This window comes from Ylistrum balloti, unplaced genomic scaffold (assembly GCF_031769215.1).
Source record: "Ylistrum balloti isolate Yb309-2 unplaced genomic scaffold, AGI_CSIRO_Ybal_v1 Utg369670, whole genome shotgun sequence".
NCBI classification, from domain to species: domain Eukaryota; kingdom Metazoa; phylum Mollusca; class Bivalvia; order Pectinida; family Pectinidae; genus Ylistrum; species Ylistrum balloti.
The window spans coordinates 257,501-272,177 of record NW_026781916.1 but is presented as its reverse complement, the minus strand read 5'-3'; the positions used below and the strand labels follow the sequence as shown (position 1 = coordinate 272,177).

The 14,677-nt window shown below is 36.4% G+C and overlaps 1 protein-coding gene across 1 annotated transcript in view; it reads right to left on the bottom strand.

The window, feature by feature from the left end:
• LOC132562029 (CUGBP Elav-like family member 3) overlaps window positions 1-8,836 on the bottom strand; it is a 197,658-nt gene extending 188,822 nt beyond the window's left edge. Inside the window, exon 1 of the mRNA XM_060226755.1 lies at window positions 8,599-8,836. Coding sequence (XP_060082738.1) covers window positions 8,599-8,836 — 238 coding nt within the window. The remainder of the gene's footprint in view (window positions 1-8,598) is intronic.
• Between the last annotated feature and the right edge of the window lie 5,841 nt (window positions 8,837-14,677).

Sequence of the window (14,677 nt, the reverse complement as noted above, 5' to 3'; positions counted from 1 at the left end):
AATCAGGCAGACGCTTTGTAGATAATTTCAGTTCACACAAGACATAATCGATGGTTCATATATTATGTAGAGTCATGTGTTCTAGAATGATACCCGATACTTATCCTGATGTAGTTTCATCATGTTGAAAATCCCGGATAAAATATCTCGCCTTTTTCGACTTTATTTCTTAACATAATGGATATTTTTCATGGATTTGGATCGCGACCGAATAATATTACCAATGTTCCTGACAAATTGTACGAAATATTGCTCAAATGTTCTCACGAAATGCATTAATCTAACAAAGACAGTGTCAAATATAAAACACATAGATATCTGTATCTGTATTGATTACAGAACCTCTATAATAATGCGTAAAAACATACTACTATGCTAAATGTCACTTATGACGTCAACAGCACGTGCTGACAACACTTGTTCAACATGACAAGGATTATAAAGTAGCACAACGTAGACTAAGTAATTTTTGAAAATATTTGATGTCGAAATCGATAAACGTTTCCCCTGTAGAAGCATCATGTATTCAGTGGTAGGGTAGATTTCGCATGCGAGGAACAGGGAGTGGTTAACACATATATATCTATGAACGGAACGACAGGTTTGTTTAAAAAAAAACTATAAGACATTAATTGAGTTTGCTTCTGGCATATCTCCTTCAACAGTAAGGGTAATTTTAAGGCGAAGTTCCCTTGTAGTAGATGGTTACTACCTCATTGAACTACATACAGGAGGTACGTCACGTGTCGCCTAATGCGAAGCGGACGGGGGGGGGGAGGGGATGGGGTGGTTGAAGTGCATTATAACTTCTCACTACCCCTTCATCCCTTCGACTACTGTAACTCGTCCACTCGACAAAAACGGAAGATAGTGTAGAAAACATTTTAACGTCAAAGCATTATTCAATCCTTTATAAAACAAGCATTTCGATTGGCCATTTGTTATGTCATTTTCGATTGGTCAATGTAGTTAGATCACCATGGTTAATTTGTTTTACGACTGTATATTGTTGAGGCTTACCATAAAATGAGTGCACTACCGACATACACATCTAATTATACGTTTCGCGTACTTTCAATTTTTTCTGTTTGTTTATTTATTTGGTTTTTATTTGTCGCAATGATATACAAATAATCAAATCCCATCCTTAGATACCTAAATCATCCCAGAAAAATTCTAATTCTTGTCATCAGTCTTTGATGTTTTTGCTTGCTCGTTGTAATTCATTTATTTTTATCTGTCCTCGTGGTCCTACTTGTGTTGACGTGCTGTTACGTTAAAACTTATTCCAGTTGTATTTATCACTAAAATAGGACTTTATTAAGCTGGACTTGTCATGCAGATGCTGTCGACCTAAATTTGACTTACGTGGGACCAAGTTAATTAGTGTATATTTCCACTTTCTCCTGTTTCAGTGAGAATACTGTTCACACTGTGCAAGTGTTACGACCATTCATCAAGGAATTGAAAGTTCACATATTTATCCTAACAACATGAACTTACATCATTTTTTCTATTTTTTTCTTATTTTGAATTCAACACATAAACCAAAAGTCATGATTTTAACCGCAAAGTGATATATATATTGTTTACAGTGGTTCACGTATAAACATACTACAAACATTTAATACTGACAAGTACACATAAACACACATACAGAGACCTGCTTACACACAATAAACACATTGAATTTATTACAATTACAGAAAAAACATCCTTTATTTACCTACTTTGATATAACGGAAATTAACATTTAGAGAGATGAAGATCAAAACCTGATAAATATCTTCAGCCGTCACGTGTTAGATTTACAGAGCTTCTAAAATAAGTATGAGGGATGAAATGAAAACCACTGTAGAAGTAAGAGGTGGAGGAAATGCCAATTAATATGTAAATTTACGAAAATCAGGCTTGGTAAACAGGCGATACTCTGTATATAGTACAGCACATACCATCAAAACTTAAATAAATAAGTAAATAAATAAGTAAATAAATAAATATATAAATAAAAGATAATTTTGAAGTTTATTCAAAACAACAGACAAAATGAAATCAAACCATGTAAGTATTACTGTAAAATCGTATATTTTTGGCGAGGTTCAATTTTCGATTTTTTTTTCTCCAAAATGACAATTTCGTGGACATTTGATTTTGTGTATTGATAAAGCGCTATAAATGTATTTATGATGATTATAATTGTTCATGGTCGTAATTATACGTTTATTTAACGTACCAACGGAATTCAAGAAAACAAAACTCCCGTGAAAATCACTTATTTTACAGAAGCTATGAATTCCTGTTGACTTCCATATAACATTGTCCAAAATCAGTTGCAGCTATATTTTCTATATTTTCGGTGATAGTATTGTTTTACTTTTATAACAATAGTGTCTGAAAATTCCCAAATAAATTCAATAATTTATCTATTTTTGTTGAAAGACACCATGGTAAGAACCGGTAAATGCCAGCATGATGTTAATTCAACCTCAAATTCGACGAAAGGAGGCTTAAATTAGACAAGAAAAAACAAACAAACAAACAAAAAAAACAACAAAAAAACATATAACAACATTTTGATACGGAGAACTTAAAAAGTACAAGGATAGAACAGCCGTCTAATTGATGAATATGTCTTTATTATTACAATTATGACGTCATAATAATGATGACGTCAATATTTGAATCAAGATTATCACAGGGATATGAATGCCATTTGAATGTATTAGGGTTGTAATGCAGTGCTTTAGAAAAGATATCGGTGCGAGATGAGCTATGCTGCAGGTTACAACCAGATATAAACTGAAACAACGTTTGTACGATGTCGTATGAAATTTGCCTACAATGCAATATAACCACCCAGACAAACGTTTAAATAATTCAGTATTCACGTCAACAGCCCAAGTCTCCTAACTCTGTCTAACATGATATGATAAGGTGTTATACTCATGTTGAACGGCACACTTTTATTTAAAACAAATGATATAGAAGAGTGATATGATGCCTGCCCTGAAAACCTTTGTCATTTATATCAACCATAAGTGCCATTCAAAGACAGCTAAATACTTAAATACTGACTTAATATCATTTCAACATATCTCAATACTTAAATACTGACGTAATACCAAGATACAAGATAGTCCAATAGTGACTTCATAATCTAAACAGAAAAATGGGATTCAAGATACTGTGAAATCATATATTTTCGTGAGGATCAATTTTCGCGGTTTTACTAAATATTTTTGTTGGCCATTGCTTCATTTTCTTGCGCACGAATTCCAGTAGAATTAAAATTCCTGTCAACTTTTATCTAATCAGTAGACACATAGAATTAAGGCTTGATGATATAATCTTATGAACAATATTATGTCATATGCGAAATAGAGAGTGGTTATGGTACTTGAGTTAATAATTTTTTTCAAACGTTACAAAAAAAGTATCGAGTATTTTTGCAACTGACTGGAGAATGATTAACGAGTGTGAAAGACATACCATAAACCACGCACAAGAGTTTGTGTGACTTGTTTCTTCCTCAATGATAATGAAGTTGAACTAACCTGTTCGGTACCCGCGATTGTTTTTGTTTATTTACATCATCAGTTAGGAGTAATGATAGGATCTTTAGTGAAATGTCGTTAATTAATATGCAAATTTGACAATTTCAGAATTACATGGAAACATAGCTTATCAAAATATACTCCCAGAAGGAAATTTGTTTATATCTTCAAAGAAAAAGATGGATAAAAATTCAAGCAAAAATCAAAATGTTACAGTCATGGACGGCTTGTTGCAGGTTTTAATTTCAGTGCGTGCGTGAAGCGCCCTTTCGGTCAAAGTTCATCCTGACAGCCAATCAAAACATGCTAAAATGTTATAACACAAATGGTAATAGCGTTTAATCAACAGTTTGGAGGATTAAATGGTGTCTTGAGTGTAACAGCCATCTGGTAGATATATGACATACTCTTTCACTACAACAAACGCTTATCAAATTATACATGACGAATGTTTCTTTCGCTAAATCAATGTATTTTATTTTCATTGCTACAACAAAAAACTTCCTTTCGTATCTATGAATATTCATGACACTGCTTTTATTTCCAAACGTAACAAATACAAAAACATGGATGATGGTATTAAGATGAAATATTCCGTGGAATCTGACGCTGCATACGTAACCACAAAGAAGGAAAACTTGATAAAAATAAATAATTGATTTATCCTCTCTGTCGTCAGCAATAAAAATGTTAACATGCATATAAATTCAACAGATCTAAATATAAAAACGAATGAAAAATGGAAGGAAGAAGAAATAAAAAAATAAATGAAAAAAAAAATGAATTGGAAATGTCATTATTCATCCATTTGTTACCCCCTGGTGCCGTCCCCCTCCCCCAATCACACACCCCTCTCCCCCTCCCCAATCACACCCCCCTTTCCCCTTCCCCAATCACACACACCCTCTCCCCCTCCCCAATCACATCCCCTCTCCCCCCTCTTCCCCAATCACAACCTCCTTGCCCCAATCACAGCCCCTCCCACACAAACACAGACACACCCCCTTACACCACACCCCAACCTCAACACCCAAATATCAATAGCAAAGAGTGAAACAAGTGTCGTATTCCAAAGCATTCTGTATGAAACAGATAATTAATTGACCTTTAACCTTTACGTGAACCATCCTTGTTCGGATTAAAATTGCTCCAGTATAATTCAGATCAACAGTTCACATGGAAACAAGATTTCCACATCTGTGGTCCGGATGCATACCACCTTCCCTTGTTCAGATTAAAACTACTCCAATATGATTCAACGCATTTGTTGATACGGAAAAAGAGTTTCAACTTCCGTTTGTTGGATTTAAAAGTTGCAGTATAATTCTAGCTCCTAGATGACACAGAAATTATCTTATGCTGTTCGGATTAAAATGCACTCAAACAATTCAAGTCCCAGCTTAACAGAGAAACGGAATTTTACTACCATTGTTCGGATATAAAGCTCCAGTATAAATTAATTTCCTACTTTACTGCTTTCATGTGGAAACGGAATTTAAACCACAGCTGTTCGGATTCAAAATTCTCCAGTATAAATGTGGCCCTTCGTTGACACAGAAATTACATTTCACGTTATGCTGTTCGGATTCGGAAAAAGAGTTTCAACTTCTGTTGTTCGGATTCAAAAGTTGCAGTATAATTCTAGCTCCTAGATGACACAGAAATTACATTTCACGTTCTAATAAGTCATGACCTTTCCTGACCGAGATTTCCAGTACCATTGTTCGGATTAAAAAGTTCTCTATCCCGGCTGACACGGAAATTGCAGCTCACCTTATGTTGTTCAGGTTAAAAAATTCTACAATAAATCAGACTTGCTCGACGAGGAAACAGAATTTCAATCGTGATAATCAGGAAAGTTGCCAGTATCTGTATCTGACAAACGAGTCATGACCACCTTACACCATGTAAACTGAGGATTCACATCTATCGATTCAAGGTCTACAAGGTTTCATTAATAACCTGTATTTATAACCAATAGACATTTGTGTATACGGTATCGAGATATGATACCAGCGTGCTAGAATAAAGATAAACATGAACTCAACTGTTAGTGATATAACACGGCAGGGACAATGTATGTAATCTAATCACGTCATTAGCCGACAGAATAGGTTTGACCATGACAGGAGACGGACACTGTATATAACAGGGACAGATATTATAGAATAAGTTTGACCATGACAGGAGATAGACACGATATATAACAGACAGATATTATAGAATAAGTTTGACCATGACAGGAGATGGACACTGTGTATAACAGACAGATATTATAGAATAAGTTTGACCATGACAGGAGATAGACACGATATATAACAGACAGATATTATAGAATAAGTTTGACCATGACAGGAGATGGACATGGTATATAACAGACAGATATTATAGAATAAGTTTGACCATGACAGGAGATGGACACGGTATATAACAGACAGATATTATAGAATAAGTTTGACCATGACAGGAGATGGACACGCTATATAACAGGGACAGATATTATAGAATAAGTTTGACCATGACAGGAGATGGACACTGTATATAACAGGGACAGATATTATAGAATAAGTAGTTGACCATTGACCATGACAGGAGATGGACACTGTATATAACAGGGACAGATATTATAGAATAAGTTTGACCATGACAGGAGATGGACACGGTATATAACAGACAGATATTATAGAATAAGTTTGACCATGACAGGAGATGGACACTGTATATAACAGACAGATATTATAGAATAAGTTTGACCATGACAGGAGATGGACACGGTATATAACAGACAGATATTATAGAATAAGTTTGACCATGACAGGAGATGGACACGGTATATAACAGGGACAGATATTATAGAATAAGTTTGACCATGACAGGAGATGGACACGGTATATAACAGGGACAGATATTATAGAATAAGTTTGACCATGACAGGAGATGGACACGGTATATAACAGGGACAGATATTATAGAATAAGTTTGACCATGACAGGAGATGGACACGGTATATAACAGACAGATATTATAGAATAAGTTTGACCATGACAGGAGATGGACACGGTATATAACAGACAGATATTATATAATAAGTTTGACCAGGAGAGGAGATTGACATGGTATATAACAGACAGATATTATAGAATAAGTTTGACCATGACAGGAGATGGACACTGTATATAACAGGGACAGATATTATAGAATAAGTTTGACTATGACAGGAGATGGACACGGTATATAACAGGGACAGATATTATAGAATAAGTTTGACCATGACAGGAGATGGACACGCTATATAACAGGGACAGATATTATAGAATAAGTTTGACCATGACAGGAGATGGACACGCTATATAACAGGGACAGATATTATAGAATAAGTTTGACCATGACAGGAGATGGACACGCTATATAACAGGGACAGATATTATAGAATAAGTTTGACCATGACAGGAGATGGACACGGTATATAACAGGGACAGATATTATAGAATAAGTTTGACCATGACAGGAGATGGACACGGTATATAACAGGGACAGATATTATAGAATAAGTTTGACCATGACAGGAGATGGACACTGTATATATAGACACCATGACAGGAGATGGACACGGACAGATATTATATAACAGAATAAGTTTTGACCATGGACACTGTATATAACAGACAGATATTATAGAATAAGTTTGACCATGACAGGAGATGGACACGGTATATAACAGGGACAGATATTATAGAATAAGTTTGACCATGACAGGAGATGGACACGGTATATAACAGGGACAGATATTATAGAATAAGTTTGACCATGACAGGAGATGGACACGGTATATAACAGGGACAGATATTATAGAATAAGTTTGACCATGACAGGAGATGGACACGGTATATAACAGGGACAGATATTATAGAATAAGTTTGACCATGACAGGAGATGGACACGGTATATAACAGGGACAGATATTATAGAATAAGTTTGACCATGACAGGAGATGGACACGGTATATAACAGGGACAGATATTATAGAATAAGTTTGACCATGACAGGAGATAGACACTGTATATAACAGACAGATATTATAGAATAAGTTTGACCATGACAGGAGATGGACACGGTATATAACAGGGACAGATATTATAGAATAAGTTTGACCATGACAGGAGATGGACACGCTATATAACAGGGACAGATATTATAGAATAAGTTTGACCATGACAGGAGATGGACACGGTATATAACAGACAGATATTATAGAATAAGTTTGACCATGACAGGAGATGGACACGGTATATAACAGACAGATATTATAGAATAAGTTTGACCATGACAGGAGATGGACACGCTATATAACAGGGACAGATATTATAGAATAAGTTTGACCATGACAGGAGATGGACACGCTATATAACAGGGACAGATATTATAGAATAAGTTTGACCATGACAGGAGATGGACACTGTATGAATTACAACAACACATATGATAACATCGAGTTTGATCGATATTTTGGCCTGTCGGCTAATTACCGGGAAATCTAAAGATTCACACTGTTTTATGTCTCTCACGCAATGTTGTCACAGTGTGTGGAGTGTGTGTGCCGTACAGCAAACAGGTGCTCTTCTCAGACAGCGAGAGAAACAACGAGAAACAACGCCATATAAAAACTGGTTGTCGATATGTATGCATATATTATTGATAAAGATGCTTCAGTATATCTGTATAACATACTCTTCAATTATACAGGTGTGAAATTTCACCTGAACTATTTACACGTATCAACTCGCATGTCAATTGATTAATAAAAACAGGTTTTACATATGACTCCCACATGTCCGGTGTTTCATGTGATTGTCAAAAATGTCGAATGACAACCAATTAATATTAATGAAAATTTGTCGCCGTAATTTTTCCTTTCAGAAACAAAAAAAATATTTAAATACGAAGTAAATATTAAAATAGATTACTCGCAACGTTTATCAATTTCCTAAAACTATCTGAAAATACGTAGAATCGTAATAAAATATGATAAAAATGTATGACCTACCTTTATGAAGTCCCGTGAAGCGGTCTTTCAGCACCGTTAACTCGTAAATTTGTCCGTATTCCTCAAAAACAGGTCTCAAGTCTTTGTCCTCAAGATTTCGTGGAATTTGACCCACAAATAACTTCACCGCATCATGGTCTTTCATTGGAATGCTGGCAGATTGCTGTTGATGAGCAAGTTGCGAGCCATTGTGCAAAGAATGAATATCCTGAAGCATTCCGTTCGACAAGGTAGCCATTTACCGTAATGTCAAGATATAACAGCGAAAAGTGACGGTTGATGAGGCTGTATGAAGTAACTAGAACACACGTTGATTACACCAGGCAGGCTCCACACACGAACACACACACAGTAGAAAGATTCTAATGTTGACAGAGAAACCGATCAAAGTGGAATCACTGAAATTCTCCCGCCGTATGCCAAGGAAATACTAACAGATACTGTGTAATTAAATGGATTTCATAGGTTGGTGAGATACAATAGTACGCGCGTGCGTTCTTACACACTTAATACATATATTGACACAAGTGCACACGTAGGGAAATATATCTCCAGGATGAATACAATGCTTTTAAAGTGGTAGAGATCACAGCTGATTTAAAGACGAGACATATGTGTACTCCGCACGACTGCGCTACAGTGAAAATTCCACTCCGCAATTCAAGAGAATGGTTAGCGAGTCTTTAACAGCAGATATATACAGGAATATCGACTAGAATTGTTAAGTGCCAGGCTGGTCATTTACTGTTCTTAGATAGAGGAGTAGGAGGCAAATTTGGTGCAGTGTTGTAAGTCAAGCGCACGTGGAACGCTATTGAATCTCACAGGTCTATTACCTTACACAAACGCGCGTGTTAAATGAGCGGGAAAAGACCTGCACGTGCACTACTTCTACTGTTGTGTTGACAACGTTTATGACGACACAACAGGTCAATATAGTCGATAAACCAGAGATTACACTTGTAGGATTCAAGAATACGAGCTATTTCCAATGTACCGTAAACATAACAATAAACAGGCGAATGTAAGCGATCGATATAAGCACATACGTTTTATGACAATGGAGAGAGAAAGCCGGCTTTCTTGCTGCAATTGTGATGATATCAGTTCTACATTAATTGATAAGACAAAAACGTTTCTGTCAAGCTGGATGTATCTTTGAAAACAAAACGATGTTGACTTAAATTCTTTCTTTGTATTTTTATAGTCATGAAAATAAAAATAAATATGAACTTACAACAAACAACGGCTACACACTATACCAGTCTAGACAACGAAACAACAGGGACTATCTCCGTCGATGTATTTGTAAAAACAGTGTCACTGCAGATTACTCGTGTCTAACGGATATACACGCCGTGCAACGTCGTGAAAAACCCCGACGCATCTTATTTACATAGATAACACAACTTCCCAGAATGCAACAGTATGCTCAACCATTTTTACAATATAATCAATGGCGTGACTTTGGGTTCCACACTAGCCACGAGACACGTGAAGAAACCTCCGGCATTGCATTACAATATCGTTAAGAGTAAGACGATCAATATTCTCCGCTATAGAATGGCGCTCGGTGCTGAAGCTGGAAGTCTGCCACTGCGATCATAGAGCGGATTTCGCGCGGGAAATCGGCTCAAAAGGGTATTTAGTTAGGGTAACGACAAGGGATTTAGGGGTTGTTGTCATGTTTACCTAGTCACATAGGTTAAATAAAACAATTGAATGTTTGATTAAAAATACTGATGTATTTCCCACTTTTCATCCAAATATTAACATTGTTTGGTTTACAATTCTTGACTTTGAAAAAAAAGTCCCTGTATTCATTCCTTATGTTTCAATCACTTGCAATTTCTGAAACAAGCGAATGACGATCTCCAGATACTATTAGGATTAGTGTAACCTTAGGTTATTGTGGCATGAAACAGGATTGTTTTGACAAGAGTTCGGTATCATGACATGTTTGTGGTAATGATTGATTTTCTGTAACATATTTTTTTACCCTAGGAACAGTCTGACCCTGATAATTACAAAGTATGGGGATCATGGCTATCCCTTGAACGTTGAAATATTCGCCGATAGATTTCAAAACGCGGGAGCATAGTATCACTGAAGATTCCTAGAAGGACGAAATAGCTGTATGATGTAGCATCACTGACGAGTCCTAGAAGGACGGAATAGCTGTATGATGTAGCATCACTGACGAGTCCTAGAAGGACGGAACAGCTGTATGATGTAGCATCACTGACGAGTCCTAGAAGGACGGAATAGTTGTATGATGTAGCATCACTGACGAGTCCTAGAAGGACGGAATAGCTGTATGATGTAGCATCACTGACGAGTCCTAGAAGGACGGAGCAGCTGTATGATGTAGCATCACTGACGAGTCATAGAAGGACGGAATAGCTGTATGATGTAGCATCACTGACGAGTCCTAGAAGGACGGAACAGCTGTATGATGTAGCATCACTGACGAGTCCTAGAAGGACGGAATAGCTGTATGATGTAGCATCACTGACGAGTCCTAGAAGGACGGAATAGCTGTATGATGTAGCATCACTGACGAGTCATAGAAGGACGAAACAGCTGTATGATGCAGCATCACTGACGAGTCATAGAAGGACGAAACAGCTGTATGATGCAGCATCACTGACGAGTCCTAGAAGGACGGAATAGCTGTATGATGTAGCATCACTGACGAGTCCTAGAAGGACGGAATAGCTGTATGATGTAGCATCACTGACGAGTCCTAGAAGGACGGAATAGCTGTATGATGTAGCATCACTGACGAGTCATAGAAGGACGAAACAGCTGTATGATGCAGCATCACTGACGAGTCCTAGAAGGACGAAACAGCTGTATGATGTAGTATCACTGACGAGTCCTAGAAGGACGGAACAACTTTATTATCAAATTTGTTTTGTTCCATTTTATCCAAATCTTAATGTGTGTGTAAAATATTCAAGATTCCATGTGGTAGTCACTGCTGGTGAACGTTTTGTCCCTGTGGTTTACAGAAACCTGCATGCTACATTTTATTTCATTCAAATAGTAACAAATGCACATTGTACTTTGCGTTCTTCTAAAAGGACGAAACAGTAGTATGATGTTTCATCACTGACGAGTCCTAGAAGGACGAAACAGTTGTATGATGTCACATCACTGACGAGTAACAGAAGGACGAAACAGCTGTGCGATGTTTCATCACTGACGAGTCCTAGAAGGACGAAACAGCTGTATTATGTTATATCATTGACGAGTAATAGAAGGACGAAAAAGTTCTATGGTGTTTCATCACTGACGAGTAACAGAAGGATGAAACATCTATTTGATGTAACATCACTGACGATCCCAGAAGGACGAAAAAGCTGTATGAGGTAGCATCACTGACGAGTCCTAGAAGGACGAAACAGCTGTATTATGTTATATCATTGACGAGTAATAGAAGGACGAAAAAGCTGTATGGTGTTTCATCACTGACGAGTAACAGAAGGACGAAACATCTATTTGATGTAACATCACTGACGATCCCAGAAGGACGAAAAAGCTGTATGAGGTAGCATCACTGACGAGTCCTAGAAGGACGAAACAGCTGTATGATGTAGTATCACGTACGAGTCCTGGAACGACGAAACAGCTGTATAATGTAGCATTATTAACGAGTCCTTGAAGGACGAAACAGCTGTCTAATGTAGCATTACTAAGGAGTAACAGAAGGACGAAACTGCTGTATGGTGTAGCATCACTGACGAGTCCTAGAAGGACGAAACACCTGTATGGTGTTTCATCACTGACGAGTCCTAGAAGGACGAAACAGCTGTACGATGTTTTGTTACTGACTAGTCCTAGAATGACGAAACAGCTGCATGGTGTTTCATCACTGACGAGTCCTAGAAGGACGAAACAATTATACGAGAAATGCAAACATCTATAAATTGTAATTATCTTAACAATACACATGTATTGTATATGTGTGAAGTAATTATCTACACAGTACACATGTACTGTATATGTGTGAGGTAATTATTTGCACAGTACACATGTACTGTATATGTGTGAAGTAATTATTTACACAGTACACATGTATTGTATATGTGTGAAGTACCTACACAGTACATATGTACTGCATATGTGTGAAGTAATTATCTACACAGTACACATATACTGTATATGTGTGTAGTAGTTATCTACACGGTACACGTATACTGTATATGTGTGAAGTAATTATCTGCACAATACACATGTACTGTATATGTGTGAAGTAATTATCTACACGGTACACATGTACTGTATATGTGTGAAGTAATTATCTACACAATACACATGTACTGTATATGTGTGTAGTAGTTATCTACACGGTACACATATACTGTATATGTGTGAAGTAATTATCTACACAGTACACATGTATTGTATATGTGTGAAGTAATTATCTACACAGTACACATGTATTGTATATGTGTGAAGTAATTATCTACACAGTACACATGTATTGTATATGTGTGAAGTAATTATCTACACAGTACACATGTACTGTATATGTGTGTAGTAGTTATCTACACGGTACACATATACTGTATATGTGTGAAGTACCTACACAGTACATATGTACTGCATATGTGTGAAGTAATTATCTACACAGTACACATGTACTGTATATGTGTGAAGTAATTATCTACACAGTACACATGTACTGTATATGTGTGAAGTAATTATCTACACAGTACACATGTACTGTATATGTGTGAAGTAATTATCTACACAGTACACATGTACTGTATATGTGTGTAGTAATTATCTACACAGTACACATGTACTGTATATGTGTGTAGTAATTATCTGCACAGTACACATGTACTGTATATGTGTGAAGTACCTACACAGTACACATGGACTGTATATGTGTGAAGTAATTATCTACACAGTACACATGTACTGTATATGTGTGAAGTAATTATCTACACAGTACACATGTACTGTATATGTGTGAAGTAATTATCTACACAGTACACATGTACTGTATATGTGTGAAGTAATTATCTACACAGTACACATGTACTGTATATGTGTGAAGTACCTACACAGTACACATGTACTGTATATGTGTGAAGTAATTATCTGCACATATGTGACCGTCTAGTCCTCTACCTCTTGATCACGGGTTAAAGGTGGTTACTTCTATTTTCCTCCATCACCGATACCCGGCACGTCCTTAGATGATTAATAGGGCCAAAAACAACAATGAATTTAACTAAACTGAAATTACATTCATACTCAATATAAATGAAGTAGGTACTTAAATTCAGTTAAGAATGGCATCATGTCTTTTTCCTCAATTTTCAAAGATTTTAACTGTATGTTTATTTATTGATAGAACGTATTAGAACCTGCCATTTAAATAATTGATTCTGAGGCGAAGTATTGTACATGTAGGTCAATATGGCGTCCTTCATTGGACATAAATGTCCCATACAAAACTTTTAATATCATTGTAGCAGGTTCTACTTTTGTTTGTATTTGGATAAAAGACCGACACGTGGTCACTAAACTAAATACTTGAAAAAAATACTATCTCTTCAGTATCTCCCTTTATCGAAATCTTCATCTGGTCATTGGTTACAAAGTGAACGACAGTCAAATTCCCAGGCATAAAAGCGAGCTACGCAAACATCGAGTTTCATTTCGTTCTAGGAAACGAAAATTCTGTATTCCGGATCGCAATTTACAATTACTGTTCTCCTCATAAAATGGAATTTTCATTTGGTGGCAATAGCAGATGGTAATAATTATGTCGGATAACGATTTAAGAGACCAGGCAAACAGGCAGGTATGAGTAAGTATGCTATGTTATGATTTAAGATAAAGTTCTGTGGCGGGGACGTAGTATTATTTGGAAGGAATATTTCAATCCATTTTATGGATACAAAGGCCAGTGAAACTTATCAATCCTGTAACCTCGGATATGTGTTCCAAATAATTAATCAAAAGGGGTTCCGATTGATTTGTTGCTGATTCCGCCATGTTGTGATCCGAAAGTTTTTTCCGGAACTTTCAAATTACGTGTCGTATCGTTATGACGAAG